Here is a 16,858-nt window from a genome sequence, read left to right as displayed (position 1 = left end):
AAGGTAATTTTGGGGGAAAAAGTAGTTATCTGCAGGATTTTAAAACTTCTCTGCCACTTTTGAGAAGGTAGGTGCCATCCAAACTGCTGCTCGGAGCTGCGGAGCCGTCGGGGCAGGGGGTTGTACGTGTGGGTCTGGTTTTGGGTGAGCCCGTGCAACTCTGGGGTTAGGAGAGCGGAGTGGAAGTGGGGTCCAGGTTTGACCGAGCAGCTCTTCGGCATCGAGAAGATGCCAAGCGGTGTTTGGCACTTGGAGGCAAAGGAAAATGAAATGGTGTCTGCAGGGGCCATCGCAGCCAGGTGAGGGGTGACGCGTCGCAGCGCTTCGCTCCGTGACGTGGGGCTAAAGGAATATACTGTTACTTGTTGAAATGAGGCCAAAATCTGCTAAATTGTGAGTATAACTGCCCCGAAATGGGACTTCTGGCCCTGCCTCCTCGCAGAACATGACACGTGGGAAAGGACTGGTGATCAGGACATTTGGAGCCCAGGCTGGGAAATAAGCCATGTGTGAAATACCTAGAGGCTTCAAAATCTCTGCGTAGTCTGTTTGTGAAACGTGTTTCTCACAGGGTAGGGTCATCCAGGTGGGAAGGGACCTCAGGAGGACTCTAGTCCAGCCTCCTGCTCAGAACAAGTCAGCTGCGAGATCGCAGCAGGTTTCTCAGGGCTTTATCCAGTCTGGTCTTGAAAGCTTCCAAGGATGGAGACTGAAAAACACCTTTGGGGAACTCTTTCTGCTGCCCGACTGTTCTCGTTGGGAAAAACCAGTCAAAATGTCTCCGTTTCGTTTGGACCCGTTGTCTCTCCTCCTGCCGTGCACCACGATGAAGTCGGCCTGGCTCAGTCTTCTCGGTGACCTCATCGTGGGGGTTGGGGTTAGATCCCCAGGTGGTTTCGGCTGCTTTTTGCTGGTTCGTGTTCAGCTTGCTGTCTACCGAACCTGGCGGTCTTCATGCACGGAGATGCTCCCAAAGCGGTGGTCCTCGGTCTGCACTGTTGCGAGGGGTTCAGGGGTTCTTCCTTTTCAAATGTGAGATTTAGCACTTGTCCTTACTGAATTTCACCATCTTCATGTTGGCCCATTCCTCCAGCCTGCCGAGACCCCTCCGGATGGTGGCCCTGCTTTTGAGTGTATTGACTTTTCCCCCAGTTTGGGGTCATCTGCAAAGTGAATGAGACCACATCCATTACCTTCTCCAGGTCATCGATGAAGACGTTAAGCGAAGCAGGTCCCACAACCCCCGCTGTCGTTCTCTGCTTGTTGCAGGCCTCCAAGTAGAGCCCAACCCGTTAACCCACAGCCCTTTGAGCCCAACCATCCAACCAGGTATAGGTGGGTACCAGCCAGGTGCCTATCAAGCTGATCGATTATCCACACTGATGTCCTAGGTAGAAAGTTTTGGATTTTGGGAGCTCCACAGTAAATTCTCCAAGTGCACAAGGAGCCGTTTGAAGGCAGACTTTCGTAGGTAGATGAATACTGATCTGCTTCTTGGGCAACAGTTGTGCAAGTCCTTGAGATGGGCTGTGTAGGAGTGGAGCCGTGCTGTTGTGAGATGCTGTGTAAGTCTCTCTTGAAGGTGGGAGAATTCCTCAAAAGTGCCTGAGAATTTTTGTGGACCAAAGTTAAAGGAGGATGAAGAGCCAGTGAAAGCCAGAGATGAATTTAAGAGAAGCTCAGGTCGTGCAGTAGCTGGTGCTAAGGCATTACTACATCCAAATGGGCCTTGGGTTTGAGATTCTCACTAGCAAGGAAGTCAGCCAGACTCATGGCGGTTTGTGTAAACCAGAGCTGCAGCGATGTGAACGGCGTGGTCTGTCGAGCGGGTGCTACAGAAGCATGCTCCAGTGGATTCAAAACTGGGCTGTTACAAGTGAGTTGGGGCTACTTCTGCTTGTTCTGCGTACGTGATTAGCTGGTGTCCACATCTACACACTAAACTGACCACAACTTGGGTTTGTCAAGGCAGGAAGACTCAACATACGTTATCATAATGATGATTTAGTGCAAGAACTTAGGAGATCCACTCATTTTTAGGGAGTGGACTGATGATGTTGCAAGTACGAAGTGCTTGAGATGGCTCAACCAGTAAGATCTCCATGGGAGTGATGGGCTGTCAGTGGTACGTGTTACCCAGTTGTACGCAGATAGTAAATTATTGCATGAAGTACACAGGGTGTGTTTCTGCTTCCAGGTAAGCAGAAATGCAGTAATCCCAAATACTATCACTACACGGTGTGGATCCAGAAAGTCCCATTTTACTGGGCATTTCGATTATTTGCTGAGGACCACAGCAGGATAAAACTCAGAGCGCGTTTTTCCCGACGTAACTCACAGCTAGATTTGCTTTCGGCTCTCTGCCGCTCCTGAATTATGAAAATTTTTTGGGTTTTTTCAGCTGTTGTTTTTGCATTCTTGTGATTGTGTTCTGTTTTCCCTTATGTGGTGTTCGTCTGCGATCTTAATTAGCTGCCTCTCGTTGCCAACTCTGTGAACTCTGAAGCTAATTTGAGAAGGAAAGTTCTGCCCGTAACTTTAAGAATATCACAAAATCACACAGAATCCCAGCATGGTCGTGGTTGGAAGGGACCTCTGTGGGTCACCCAGTCCAACCCCCTGCCCAAGCAGGGTCACCCACAACAGGCTGCACAGCACCGCGGCCAGGCGGGTCTGGAATATCTCCAGAGAAGGAGACTCCACAGCCTCCCTGGGCAGCCTGGGCCAGGGCTCCGGCACCCTCAGAGGGAAGAAGTTCTTCCTCATCTTCAGCTGGAGCTTCCTCGGCTTCAGTTTGTGCCCGTTGCCCCTTGTCCTGTCGCTGGGCACCACTGGAAAGAGTCTGGCCCCGTCCTCCTGACCCCCACCCTGCAGATATTTAGAGGCATTTCGAAGGTCCCCTCTCAGCCTTCTGTTCTCCAGGCTGAACAAGCCCAGCTCCCTCAGCCTCTCCTCGTAGCAGAGATGCTCCAGTCCCCTCCTCATCCTTGTAGCTCTCCGCTGGACTCTCTCCAGTAGCTCCTCATCTTTCTTGAACTGGGGAGCCAATACGAGGCATTACTGAGGATTTGTCCTGGACCCAATTATGGCAATCAATGTGTAGTTTGGAAGCATAACTTTGGACTCTCCTTGTTTGCTTAAAGAGATTGAGAATCGGGTGAAACCTGTTCCGATTCAGTGTGAACAGATGGATATGAAAGGGACCTTCTTCTCCTCTCCTGCTTTTTTATGGAAGCATGGGTTGATGAAGGTGGTCTCCAGCTTGGGTGTCGTGCCCTGCTGAAGCACTGGGGAGATTCTGGAGCAGATGTTTTGTTCAGCCGGTTGCCTGCCCGCGCGTCTGGTGGCTGCTACAAGAGGCTGAGCCTGGGCAGCCCGGGTGGCTCAGTGATGCTCTCAAGGTCGCTTCTCCCGATACCTTGTGTACAGCCTTTAGATCCCAAAATACCGTGTTTGAAAACTGGAGGGAAGGATGGGGTTGGTTAAATGTGAAAAACCGCCAGGCGTGGGGCTACGAGGGGAGAATGGGATCAAAAGACAAATACTACGTGGTGTTTCAGATGAGTAGTCTGGAAAACACGGGGTCTTGTGGTCTGTTCTGGATACTTTTTTGGGGTGGTTTGTTTCTGCTTGTTTGTTTTTTTGCTTTTTGGTGTGTTTTTTTTTACCGAGAGGCAAACAGTATTAAAAAATAGAGTACAGGGGAGTAGCATTATCTGAAGACTTGATAAGTTGAATAGTCTTAAAGAATAGGTTGAATGTGGGAAGCTGGGTGGTCTAAGCTAAAACTACCACCAAGGGGAAGAAAGACTTCCCGTTTTTAGGAGAATTTAATACAGGAGTGATGAAAAGATCTAGGATCTTGGATCTTTCTTCCAAGGGGAAGAAAGACTTCCCGTTTTTAGGAGAATATAATACGAGAGCGATGAAAAGATCTAGGGAGGTGACGGAGGAACACGCGTAAGAGAAAAGGATGAAATTGTGCACACGGAAAATGGAGAGAGTGTCAAGAGAGGTGTTTTGGGGAGAAGTTTCTCATTGGAGTAGCTGCTCATGAGGGAGTCCCTGATTCTTGGGGCAGTCAAAAAATGCTCAAAAAAGAAAATGCAGGGATCAGTGCATTGGAAGGGAGGTGGTTTTGGTCAAATTGGCAGGTCTCTAGGCCATCAATTTTAGGGAAACTGTTAAAATGTGGATATGGTCTACATTTTGGGGGGGAATGGTTTCAAAGGTCTTGGCTGTTCCTTCAGCCTGAAGAAGAGAAGGCTGCGAGGGGACCTTATAAATGCTTACAAATATCTGAAGGGTGGGTGTCAGGAGGATGGGGCCAAGCTCTTTTCAGTGGTGCCCAGTGACAGGACAAGGGGCAATGGGCACAGACTGAGGCACAGGAAGTTCCATCTGAACATGAGGAAGAACTTCTTCCCTCTGAGGGTGACGGAGCCCTGGCCCAGGCTGCCCAGGGAGGTTGTGGAGTCTCCTTCTCTGGAGATATTCAAGACCCGCCTGGACAAGGTCCTGTGCAGCTTGCTGTGGGTGACCCTGCTTCGGCAGGAGGGTTGGACTAGATGACCCACAGAGGTCCCTTCCAACCCCTACTATTCTGTGATTCTGTGATTCTGTGATTCTCTTCTCCTGCAGTTAAAGCTATTTGTTGGGTTGGAACAAGGAGGACCTGGCATCCAAAACCTGCTGAGCACCCTATGAGGCTGAAGGGGCTTCCACCCAAGGTTGAGAGGCAGGTTTACAGAGATTTCTTGGGGCGGTATCGCCAGCCCGGCTCCAATCACTCTTGCTTCTTGTGTCTGTGGAAAGCATTTTTTCATCTGAAAGTGCAATGCAAAATAATATAATTTTTGGACCATATTACAAAGTTGGTCCAGATGCTTCACCTTCCTCAAAGGCATCAGTAAAATGGGGATAAAAACCCAGCTTGTGGTTTGCCCCCAGTAGTGAAGGAGCTGAGTGATGGGGTCAGGGGTTTTGGCTCTTGACCACGGGGACACATGATGTGTGCTGCCCTGTCCCCAGGAACTGGTGGCTTCTGCCTCTCCCAGTGCCTGGGGACCTCCACCTTCCAGAGGAGCTGGTGGGAAAGTGGACACATCAAGCGGGGACCAAAGCCTTTTAATGAGACGAAGAGCTACAGGGTGAGGTCTGTGGTGTCGCAGGGCGAGGGGAGGGTGGGCAGAGCTGTGCTGGAAGCGGAGCCACGTGTGGGATGACTACTTGGCCTTGCTTGCCTGAAGGAATGCATGGGATCCCTCCTCGGAGCTCAGTTGGAGGTGTGAGGGAAAGGGATTTCAGCTGAACTGAACTGCTGTGACCTAGACTTAGCAGAAATCTTCAAAATCTGGTCTTAAAAGGGCCGACTGGTTTCAGACCAGCCTCCTGCTCCTCATGAGCTGCTTTCCAAGTCTCCAGTAAGTCCGTGAGGGCACCACAAGATCTCGCCTGTGTAGCTTGGGGAATTGGCAGCTTGTGCCCGTTCAGTAACGGGGAATTAATGACTCACCAACTTCTGTATGATGTTGCATAAAGCTAAACGTGGTGGTGGGCATGAGCGATTGGCCGCCGCGGTGGCTGCGTGAAGGTGCCATACCTGAATTTGTTAAAGAAATGGGGAAAAAAGGCCTTCAGTCTTGAATTTGCACCACAAATTTATTGCTAGGTTAATGAGTGGCTTCACTCAAAGATCTCGGTGATGCCACCAGAGATGAGTTGTTCTCGTGGTCATGGTGGACATGATCAGGGCTTTTTGTGCCACTTGTCTAGGTTTTGAGAGACGAGGCACAGCAGGAATTAATAAATACCTGAAGTCTGGTCCCTTCAGTGGCGGGGTGAGTGCGGAACGGCCCGTTCTGTCTTGGTTCTTCTGTGTCACCACCAGAATTGAGAGGGGATGGGTAACACCGGCATCTTGGGAAGCACCGGCTCCCAGCCTGGGAGAGGAGCTTGAAGGGAGGTCAGAGCTCCCTGCTTGTAGTTCCTCTGAAGGGGTCTGGCGCTTAGCTTGATAAAAATTGTCGTAATCCTCCCTGTTCTGGGTCTAAGTTGTAGATCACTGATTTCTGGTTCATGACCCTTCCCTTTCCAGGGGGAAACAGCTTTTGAGAGCATGGAGAAGACATATGGCATGGAAACACTGGTTCCCAGATAGTTTCTGAAAAGCTCTCTTAAAATCATAAAATCATTGAGGTTGGAAAAGACCTCTCAGATCATCAAGTCCAACCGTCAACCCAACACCACCCACGCCTGCTAAACCATGTCCTGAAGTGCCACATCCACACGGTTTTTGAACCCCTCCAGGAATGGGGACTCCACCGCTGCCCTGGGCAGACTGGTCCAATGCCTGACCGCTCTTTCAGGAAAGAAATTTTTCCTAATATCCAATCTGAACCTCCCCTGATGCAGCTTGAGGCCATTGCCTCTCGTCCCGTCGCTGGTTACCTGGGAGAAGAGACCAACCCCCGCCTCACTACACCCTCCTGTCAGGCAGTTGTAGAGAGCAACAACATCAGGTTACTTGTAGGTTCAAGCCGATGCTTAACTTGGTTGCAGGAGAAAGGCTTGGATCTATACCCAATCCCGATTTGTCCCGTGCCCGGGGTACTGGTACCACTGATGGTTGGATGGAGGTGCCCAGCATGGGTTGGGAGCTGCTCATCCTGTGCACCCCAACATTCAGCGGCGATAATGAGTATAATTCAGAGACATAATCCACGGTATAAATCTGCACAATCTTTGCAATTCTTGTGTACGGTTCCAAGAAGACCTTTTTGATGAATTTTGGCGCTGTTGGGAAGGGCAGGACCGGGTGGGCGAGCTGCTGGGCACATCACCAAGGCTGAACTTTTACTTCAGCCTTGAGCGCCAGCTTGTAGACGGCAAGGAGCAAGTCAGGCTACAGCTCCTCAAGGGTTCGTTGCAGACGTTTCGTAAGACCCCTTCAGTCGAGGGCACCCTAAGGCAGCCTGGTTGTATAATGCTACGGTAGCTGGAGAATCATTAAATTAGCATCAGGTTTTTCTTGTAATTTATTTATTTTCATGTAGCAGAGAAGGTTGATGTCTGGTGCCTTGCTCAGGTGAGATTTGTTGTTGCGCGTTGTTTGTTTTGTGAATTCCAAATGAGATTTTTTTTTTTTTTTTTTTTTTTTTGGCTCGGAACAGTTCAAAGCAAGACCTTGTCCCTTCTCTGAAGTGTTTCTAATCCAATTTCAGACAGAAAACAGCGCGGGCGTGGAGGAGGGAGGAACAGGCAGGTTTCGCATAGCCTAGGGGACCGGGGCGGTAGGCGGCCGTCTGAACGCTTCAGCAGGTCGATGGCATTTGAGGATCCTCCTGGGTTTGCTGCCTGGGTGGGGATGCTCGGATGGAGCCTGGCTCGGTAAAAAACCGCCTACGGCCAAAGCCTGGCATGGGTGGGCGATGCCCATGGAGGGCAGCTCGGGTGCTCAGCTGCCGGGACTCACTGCTGGAGGCTCAGACCCACAGTGAAGTTGGCAGAGAGTGAGCTCAGAAACCTGTTTTATTTTTCCCAACTGTATAGACCGGTCTCATAAATTGCTATAATCCACACAAGCGTGGCTTTCCTAAATCAGAGAATCTCAGAATCATTCAGGTTGGAAAAGACCTCTCAGATCATCAAGTCCAACCATCAACCCAACACCACTATCCCTGCTAAACCATGTCCTGAAGTGCCACATCCACACGGTTTTTGAACCCCTCCAGGGATGGGGACTGATCGGGACTCCACCTCCTCCCTGGGCAGCCTGGTCCAATGCCTGACCGCTCTTCCAGTTAAGAAATTTTTCCCAATATCCAATCTAAACCTTCCCTGATGCAACTTGGGGCCACTGCCTCTTGTCCTATCGCTGGTTACCTGGGAGAAGAGACCAACCCCTGCCTCACCACAGCCTCCTGTCAGGCGGTTGTAGAGAGCGAGAAGGTCCCCCTTCAGCCTCCTCCATGGCTTTGCATCGCTCTGCACCCATGAATCAGTGGAAGAATTTCTGGCATAGTTTCTCCCCTCTTTCTTTTTGCTAACACTAAAAATGGATTGTTTCACTGCCCCACGGTTGAGTAAATCGATGTTTGTCCATGTTACGGGCCGGTGAAGCCGCTGGTCGCACACCTCCTTAGACCACACCTACTGGGAAAGGGGTGCAGAAGGGTGCATCGAATGCTTTTATACCTGATCTTTTTGACTTGGTGTTTGGAGGAAAACTCTGTCGTCTGGTGTTTGGATTGAAGTTTGCAGAATGGCGTTGTATGGATACGCTGGAGAAATGGGAGATTTGCATCTTGAATGCGATGTGTTGCGAGTTGACGGTCAACGCAAGGTGTTGCAGGCCGAGGGTTAATGCAAACCGTTGTGATCGCTTGAACGAAGCTCTTCTGTTTTCCAGGGTGCCCGAGAAACCTTTGAGAACTACTACAGGAAGCAGAGAAGAAAACAAGCCAGGCTGGTCCTGCAGCCCCCTTCGAACATGGTACGAGGGTCCTCTGCTTGCGGTGCACAGGCGTGCTCAGCCGAGGGGAGGAGCCGAGGATGATCCCTGGGTGTGCTCTTGCTGGTGGAGGGTCTCGAATTTATTTCCAGTTGCCCTTGGCCACCGTTGTTTTAATCTTTGTTCCCTTTTTCTTTGTTGCAGCATGAAACTTTAGATGGCTACAGGAGGTATTTTAATCAAATCGTAGGGTAGGTATTCCTGTTGTGTACATCCTCGCTAAATATGTGTGCGCCGTGTGGTTGAGGAGCCCGAAAGGAAAGAGAGAGGAGGGAATGGTGATCTTTTTTGACAGTCCTTTAAAGGGAGCCAAAACAGGGAAAAAAGAAGGTGGTTTGGGCTTTTTAAGTGTTTCAGAGTGTATTTTGTAGCACCCGTGAACTCTGCTGGGTCACCAGTGGGAGCGTGGAGGAACCTGCCAGCTCTTGGACCAGCAAGCGCATTTCTGGGAATTCCGGGATAAATAAACCTCTGCGGACTCTGTGCGTCTGCTTGGCCCTCGAGTGAGATGAATAGGCCCTCTGCCTTAATTATTCTTTAACATTTGATCGTTATTCTTTGATTATTTGCCCGGTAGAGGTGATTCTCAAGTCACTCTTCCCACGAGCTGCTGATGATTGCGCTCAAATTTGACAAGAGTCTTCTCAAACCAGAGGAGGCACCCCAAGACCGCTAATCTGGCCAAGACAGGGCACGCCGTTGAAATTTTCATCAGCTAACGATAATAATTTCGACATCTGCGACCGTCGCGGAGGCGGTGTGCGCTGCTCCCCTCCTGACGCAGCTCCGTGCTCCTGGGCTGAATTTCCCCGACGAAACACGGCTCGGATTTGCTGTCGCTCTTTAAAACTCGCGGTGCCGCGCTCGCTCCCTGAAAAATACAATTTCTTTTTGGCCAGCCCGCTTGAGGACTGGAGATTGGAGTGAACCGATTGCCTTTAAACGGTTGTGAGCGCGTGGTGTATCCCGGCGCGAGAGTTTTCCCCGTGGTTGAAGTCTTTTTCCCTGCTGTTAAAGTGTTTTTCCCTGCCGTTAACCAATTGTAATGAGATTGCTGCCGGCTGGAGCGGAGCTTCGGCTTCGGTTCTTGTTGAAATAACGAGCGGAGAGCTTAGAGAGGGGAAATTCTGCCTTTGTGTCTACGCAGAGTGGCACTACGAGGAGCAACTGTGTTTTAGCTCACTTCTGTAACACAGTGGAGCATCGTATGAAATGCTGCGATGTGAAAAAGAGGTGAATAAAGTGCTCGGCGTTGGGTGTATTCGATACAGATGTCTGAGCTGGCTCTGGAGCTTTGCGGGCGCGCGAATATCGCGTGTCCCTCGCGCGCGGGGTTTGCTGGTCCCTTCTGAGGTCTGGGAACCTGCGGTTTCTGGTGACGGTGCCGTTTTCTCCTCTCCGTTAGGTTTTTCGTAGTGGAAGATCACATCCTGCACACGACGCAGGGCTTGGTAAACAGAGCCTACATTGATGAGCTGTGGGAGATGGCCTTATCAAAAACCATTGCCGCGCTGAGGACGCACTCAGTGAGTAAAAGCCCCGGGTCGCTCAGCTGTTGCTTGAGGATGCCTTGACGTGCTGGAAACGTTGGCTTTTACAGATGTGTTCTTTGTTTTGCCTTCTTTCCAATAGCTGGTTTAAAATTAATAACGTGAAGAGCCACTGCTATAGCCCCAAGAGCTTTCTCCAGCTTTTGTAGCCTCTTGATGTACTGCATTTCGCTGTACCAAACTCTCGATATCTGGGGGGACTGGGAAGAAGGAAACAGTGGTTTGATGTTTTTCCTGTTGCTTCGCTGGTCGCTTTTGGAAAGCATCAGCAGAGGGAGTCGGTTTGTCCTGGAAAACTGGGGAAACAAAGGGTCTGTTTGGCACACCGAAGGGTGACCTTGTTCGAAGAATCATAGAATCATAGGTTGGAAAAGACCTCTCAGATCATCGAGTCCAACCATCAACCCAACACCACCATGCCTACTAAACCATGTCTCCAAGTGCCACATCTACGCATTTTTTGAACCCCTCCAGGGATGGGGACTCCACTACTGCCCTGGGCAGCCTGGTCCAAGGCCTGACCACTCTTCTAGTAAAGAAATTTTTCCCAATATCCAACCTGAACCTCCCCTGATGCAACTTGAGGCCATCGCCTCTCGTCCTATCGCTGGTTACTTGGGAGAAGAGTCCAACCCCCCCTCACTACACCCTCCTCTCAGGGAGCTGTAGAGAGCGAGAAGGTCTCCCCTCAGCCTCCTCTTCTCCAGACTGAACAGCCCCAGTTCCTTCAGCCCCTCCTCATCAGACTTGTGGTGGCCCTTAACGTTCACTATTCCCTTGAAGTTCATGGCAGTGGATGGGCTGCTATCAAACTGCAAACTGTGCGTAAAAAGGCACTAAATAAATCACTTATTATTTAATGCTGAAAGAAGTTTAGAAAAACTACTTGTTGCGTTGGTATTTCTCTGCTTGCTTGAGCAAAATACCCCGAAGGCAACTGCAAAAAAATCTACAGTTTTCTTCCAGTTTTGCATGACCTGTTGTAGTGTTGTACTGGCTCAGCTGGGAGCACTGGAGATTTTTGAAAACCCTGTTGATTAACAGGATGAAAAAATGGCATTTGCCCATAAAAGAAAAAGCATTAGTGGTTTTCTGCAAATCTGTTTTCAGATTGTTGGGCCGTTTTCTCCAGGAAAAAAAATGTATTGAGTCGCTGAAGTCCCGTTGCGGCTCCCGGGAGGCAGTGCCATCCCAAAGCGCGAGGATGCTGCCGGCTCGTGCCGGGACGCAGCGTGCCCATGGTGGTACCCAGGTGCTGACCATGTCGCTGGTCTTTCCTGAGAAAACCCCAAGATTTCGGCACAGAGTCACGATACGCTGCTCGCTCCCAACCACGCTGAGCTCTGCATTAGGCAGCAGGGCGAGGGAGGGGGTTCTGCCCCTTGACTCCGCTCTCCTCAGACCCCACCTGGAGTCCTGTGTCCAGCTCTGGAGCCCCCAACATGAGGACATGGATGGGTTGGAGCGGGACCAGAGGAGGCCACGAAGATGATCCGAGGGCTGGAGCACCTCTCCTCCGAGGACAGGCTGAGGGAGCTGGGGCTGTTCAGCCTGGAGAAGAGAAGGCTCCGGGGTGACCTTAGAGCAGCTGCCAGTGCCTGAAGGGGCCAACAGGAAGGGTGGAGAGGGGCTTTTCACAAGGGTGTGCAGTGATAGGACAAGGGGGAACGGCTCTAAACTAGAAGAGGACAGATTTAGATGAGATATTGGGAAGAAACTCTTCCCCATGAGGGTGGTGAAACCCTGGCCCAGGTTGCCCAGAGAAGCTGTGGCTGCCCCCTCCCTGGCAGGGTTCAAGGCCAGGTTGGATGGAGCTCTGAGCAGCCTGGGCTGGTGGAAGATGTCCCTGCTCATGGCAGGGGGTTTGGAACGAGATGATCTTCAAGGTCCCTCCCAACCCAAACCATGCTATGATTCTATGATTCTATGAGTTTAGCTCAGTGTGGTTGCCCATGGGCCGTGGGGCTGAGGAGCTGCCTGGCTTTCCTGTGCTGGGGGGGTAAATCCATTTGACAGAGCTGGAGCTCGTCGGGACGAGGGACACGAAGGCTCCCCGGGCACTCCGGCTCCATCCGGCACGGCGGTTGTGTTGACTGGGAAGCTGCTGCCTTCTGCTCAAGCTTCTGTGTTGTGCAAAGGGATGAACGCAGAGATGTACACGCCGCTAGCTTGTAAACCTTTGTTTATTTTCTTTTCAAGTGGGGTTTTCTGCTCGGTGGAAGCCGTGAGAGCAAGCCAGGTACAAACACGGCGGTTTTCAATTTTACCGGCTTTGTTGCCGTGACAAGTTGTTTTAAGTGATGCCAAAGTTAGTGCATGGAGTGGGTGCCAGCTGAGCTTTTTTCTTTTCAGTGATCATGAGATGTTACATGATTTCTCAAGGCTTTTACTGTGGTCATGCACTGCTCGGCCAGCAGGTCCCACCCAGACCAGTGCTGTCCATCCCATCTTGCCGTTGAGACTCGATGGAGGGCTCTCACGTCGGTGAGGCTGTTTCAGTTCTTCCCGTGCAGCCAAACCAATCCCTGGACTTTCTTCCTTGATGCAGACAGGGCCATCTTTTATCATTTCTGATAGCTCGTGGGCATTATCTTGCTTTCTGACTTTCCTTTTTGGACAGTGAAATGGAAAACGTGTCTCTTCCAGCCTTTCGCGTTGATTAATGCGGTCATTCCTCCTGCAGTTTCCAGCGAGCTTTAAATCTGTTTCTCTTCCCAGCTGATGAGTGTTGATTCTATATTTGGGAAGGGTCTGTCTGAAACTCGACAGATTTCGGCAAAGAGCGGCTGGCTGCTGCGTCCAGAGAGCACCCAAAGCCTGGGGGTCGCGTGGGCTGGCTCCGGGGGGGACGACGGGTGCTGTCGCTGGGCCGACTTCTGTCTTTAGGGTCTCAAGCACTGCCCTGACCCCCCAATAACTGCTTGTGTTGCACCTCTGGCCGTTAACCTGGCTGAAATATAAGGATGCAGCGTGCTTTTCTCAGCCTGAGCCATGTAGCAATGCAGCCTTAGCACGGGGCTGCCTCGCTGCGACGCTTCGTTACCGCCAGACACAACACTCTAAATATGAAAACGAGAGACGCTGCTGTCGTCTCGGTCTGACAGAGCGCTGATTTCCCTCGTCTCCCCTCGCTTCCCCGGCGGCTCCTGGGTAAGCTTAGAGACACTTCAGGTATCTCGAGAGCAACCAAAATCCTTATTCATCATGGAGAGCCTCGGGAGCGGGGCGTTGGGGGGAGAGACACCCTTATCAGCGTGCCTTCCCTTGCCCCATGCGACGCTGGGGCATGGGCTGCAGGATAAAAGCTGCTGAGCGAAAGACTGTTCGGCGTGCCTGTGTGTTTGTTATCACTCAAGTGATAACGCAGGAGGGCCGAGGGCAAGGTTTTTCTCCCCGTGTGCTGAAGTTAAAGCCATATTTTCATTTCTCCCCTTCTTCGCAGTCCTACTGCTCGGACCCCAGCCTGGTGTTAGACTTGAAGAACCTCATCGTCCTCTTTGCAGATACACTCCAGGTACGGGGCTGTTGGCGACCGCTCTTGATCTCGCTCAACCTGCAGACGGTGTCCATCAGGGGGGTTAAACGGCTGATGTGGGCTTGCTGTGGTGGCCCGGCTTCTTTTTTGGCATTGTGGTGCAGGAATCGTGGTGGCTGATGGACAGCCTGGCTCGCTCTGCGCGTGGGGTGGCCAGCCCGTGGGCAAGGACCAAGCCTTGGCCACCTCGCCAAGCTCTTGTGCCTCCCACCCGCACCCAGCCCAGCCTTTCGTAGCCCTTGGTCCTCCCACCTCGGTAAATCACCACCTAAATCCCTCCACCAGCACCGTTCCCCTCTGTGGTGGTGGCAGGGAAGAAATTGCCCGCATGCTCCCTATTAAATAGAGAAAATAATCTTCAGCTGCCTGTTGGTGACTTTTTCTTACCTGAAGTTGCTCTCTTCCCTGGCCCTGCCGCAGGGATACGGCTTCCCGGTGAACCAGCTCTTTGACATGCTGCTGGAGATCCAAGACCAGTATAGTGAAACCCTGCTGAAGAAATGGTCAGGAGTGTTCAGGTAAGAAGCTCTTTAAGCAAACTCTTGAGATGCGCCTTACAGAGTAGTTTTGGCCCATAAAGAAAGTCTTTTGAGAGGTTATGGGCACTTGCAGCCCAGAAAGCCACCCGTGTCCTGGGCTGCATCAAGAGCAGCGTGGGCAGCAGGGCGAGGGAGGGGATTCTGCCCCTTGACTCCGCTCTCCTCAGACCCCACCTGGAGTCCTGTGTCCACCTCTGGAGCCCCCAGCATAGGAAGGACATGGATGGGTTTGAGCGGGACCAGAGGAGGCCACGAAGATGATCCGAGGGCTGGAGCACCTCTCCTGTGAGGACAGGCTGAGGGAGCTGGGGCTGTTCAGCCTGGAGAAGAGAAGGCTCCGAGGTGACCTTAGAGCAGCTGCCAGTGCCTGGAGGGGCCGACAGGAAGGATGGAGAGGGGCTTTTCACAAGGGTGTGTAGGGATAGGACAAGGGGGAACGGCTCTAAACTAAAAGAGGGCAGATTTAGATTAGAGATTAGGAAGAAATTCTTCCCCATGAGGGTGGTGAAACCCTGGCCCAGGCTGCCCAGAGAAGCTGTGGCTGCCCCCTCCCTGGCAGGGTTCAAGGCCAGGTTGGATGGAGCTCTGAGCAGCCTGGGCTGGTGGAAGATGTCCCTGCTGATGGCAGGGGGTTGGAACCAGATGATCTTCAAGGTCCCTTCCAACCCAAACCATTCTGTGATTCTATGATTAGTAGCAAGCTCACGTTTAAATTTTGGGCAACAGTGAGCTTCAGCCTGGGCTCTCCTTGGATCGGGGAGAGCCAGTCTAAACACAGTTGTGGGGGTCCCGTGTGTGACGAGATCTGTGCAATAAATCGGCGTAGACCAGAGGTTTGACCTCCCAGAAGGCACAAGGTTACGGTTCCGTTATGGAGCTCTCACTGCCAGTCGATGGATGGAAGGATGCCAACGTCTGGTGCTGCCGTGGCGTCACCGTGCCATGGGCACAAACTGAAGCAGAGGAAGTTCCGTCTGAAGATGAGGAAGAACTTCTTCCCTCTGAGGGTGCCGGAGCCCTGGCCCAGGCTGCCCAGGGAGGCTGTGGAGTCTCCTTCTCTGGAGATATTCCAGCCCTGCCTGGCCGCGGTGCTGTGCAGCCTGCTCTGGGTGACCCTGCTTGGGCAGGGGGTTGGGCTGGGTGACCCCCAGAGGTCCCTGCCAACCCCTGCCATTCTGTGATTCTGTGATTCTGTGACAGCAGTGCCATGTCCCTGTGCTGCTGCTGTGGGCACGTCCGTGAGCTGAGCAGTTGCCCACAGGTGGGGCACGATGTATTATCCAGGGTCCCACACAGCACTCAGGAACCACCAGCTCATCCTGTGCTGGTCCTCCAGGACATCCCAGGAGATGGATGTGCCTCAGAGGATGGGGCACTGGGAAATGGTGCCGGAGGGTTGACCGTGCCCCGGTAGCACAGCCTCCATCGTCCTTGAGGAAGACTCCTTCCAGGACTGAAGCTTGCTTGGGCTTTACCATGGCCAGCTTCTGAAGCTCCAGTCTGGACTAAAAGCACCGCTAAACTCTGGCCGTGTCTTTACGCAGAACGAAAGCTGGAAGCTGGGAGGGATCCTTGTGTCCAGCTGCAGCAAAGATGATTTCAAGAGTCACAAGTGTGGGAAAAAGTTCAGGCCCGTGGGATCACCTCTGTGGCACCTACTGCTTAGGAGCTTCCCGAGCAAGCAGTAAATCTGCAAAGGTGTGGTTGGTCTGTCGTCACGGAGCTGCCTTTCTGACTTGCCTTTTCTTTTCTTTTCATAGAAATATACTCGATTCCGATAACTACAGTCCCATCCCAGTGACAAATGAAGAGGTTTACAAGAGAATCGTCGGGCACTTCCCATTCCAGGACGTGGAACTGGAGAAGGTAAGCCTGCCATGGGGGAAGCGGCGCGGCGCGTCTGCTGGCGCAGGAGAACCCCGCAGCCTCCTCAGTGCCGTTGAGGACTGCAAGTGGAAGCAGCAGAAAGAAAAACCCCAAACTCAGAACCCCAAACCAAGTAAGAAAAACCCAAAAAAACCACGAAGCAAGGGAAGAGAGCGAGTAGACTTTCCGTGTGATGCGTTGCTCCTGGTGTGGCTGAGGAAAGGGCGTACGGCCGTACCCCATCGGTTTTGCTTTCAGATCGCCGTGTTCTCCTGCAGCTGAGCGGTCCTTGCAGTAGATGAGAGGCTAAAAATATCTGCTTCCACTGGTATTTTATTCCCACTTTATGAAGCGTGTTTATGGACCTTTATTTGGTTTAATCTTATATATTTTTTTTTAAAAGAAAAGCGCAGCAAAGTTGGTATATCTTGGCTTTCGTAGAAGTGTGTGCTTGCAAAACCGAAGTGCAGCCAGGTTTGACCTAGCCAGTGGCCCGTAAAAGCCTGCTTGGCCTCCCGCTCCACGTCTGGCAGCCAGCGAGCTCCAAGCCTGGTGAACTTCATTAAAACCAGGAGGGTTTTCGATCCAAGTCGAGTGTTTAGATTCCAGAAAGCCTGTGCCCTTCCCCAAAACGACATCGTGGGGGTCCACCTGCCAACCGTTCCTCTCCGCACCTCCCAGCCGCGAGCGTGCCATGGGTCAAAGCCGGTTGGAAGGGTTTGGTCGGGGACATCTGTTCCCTCTTGGCTTTTGGTGGTGTAAGCAAGGGCTCACCTTGGGCAGCAGCGGCCGAGCGAAACTCCTTGTGCGTGGTGGGAAGTCAAGAACTTCTCCAGCGGGGTTTTTCTGGTACCAG

At 51.9% G+C, this 16,858-nt stretch overlaps 1 protein-coding gene across 5 annotated transcripts in view; it reads left to right on the top strand.

Moving 5' to 3' along the window:
* EXOC6B (exocyst complex component 6B) overlaps window positions 1-16,858 on the top strand; it is a 368,403-nt gene that overhangs the window by 202,726 nt on the left and 148,819 nt on the right. For all 5 annotated transcript variants that reach the window (XM_075420231.1, XM_075420229.1, XM_075420230.1 and 2 more), the window contains 6 exons: window positions 8,411-8,494; window positions 8,657-8,703; window positions 9,918-10,038; window positions 13,505-13,576; window positions 14,018-14,115; window positions 15,897-16,002. In XM_075420231.1, the coding sequence (XP_075276346.1) occupies window positions 8,411-8,494; window positions 8,657-8,703; window positions 9,918-10,038; window positions 13,505-13,576; window positions 14,018-14,115; window positions 15,897-16,002 (528 nt within the window). The remainder of the gene's footprint in view (window positions 1-8,410; window positions 8,495-8,656; window positions 8,704-9,917; window positions 10,039-13,504; window positions 13,577-14,017; window positions 14,116-15,896; window positions 16,003-16,858) is intronic.

The sequence above is a fragment of the Opisthocomus hoazin genome, chromosome 5 (assembly GCF_030867145.1).
Source record: "Opisthocomus hoazin isolate bOpiHoa1 chromosome 5, bOpiHoa1.hap1, whole genome shotgun sequence".
NCBI classification, from domain to species: Eukaryota; Metazoa; Chordata; class Aves; order Opisthocomiformes; family Opisthocomidae; genus Opisthocomus; species Opisthocomus hoazin.
The sequence above is the reverse complement of the archived record's forward strand: the minus strand, read 5'-3'. Positions and strand labels throughout refer to the sequence as shown.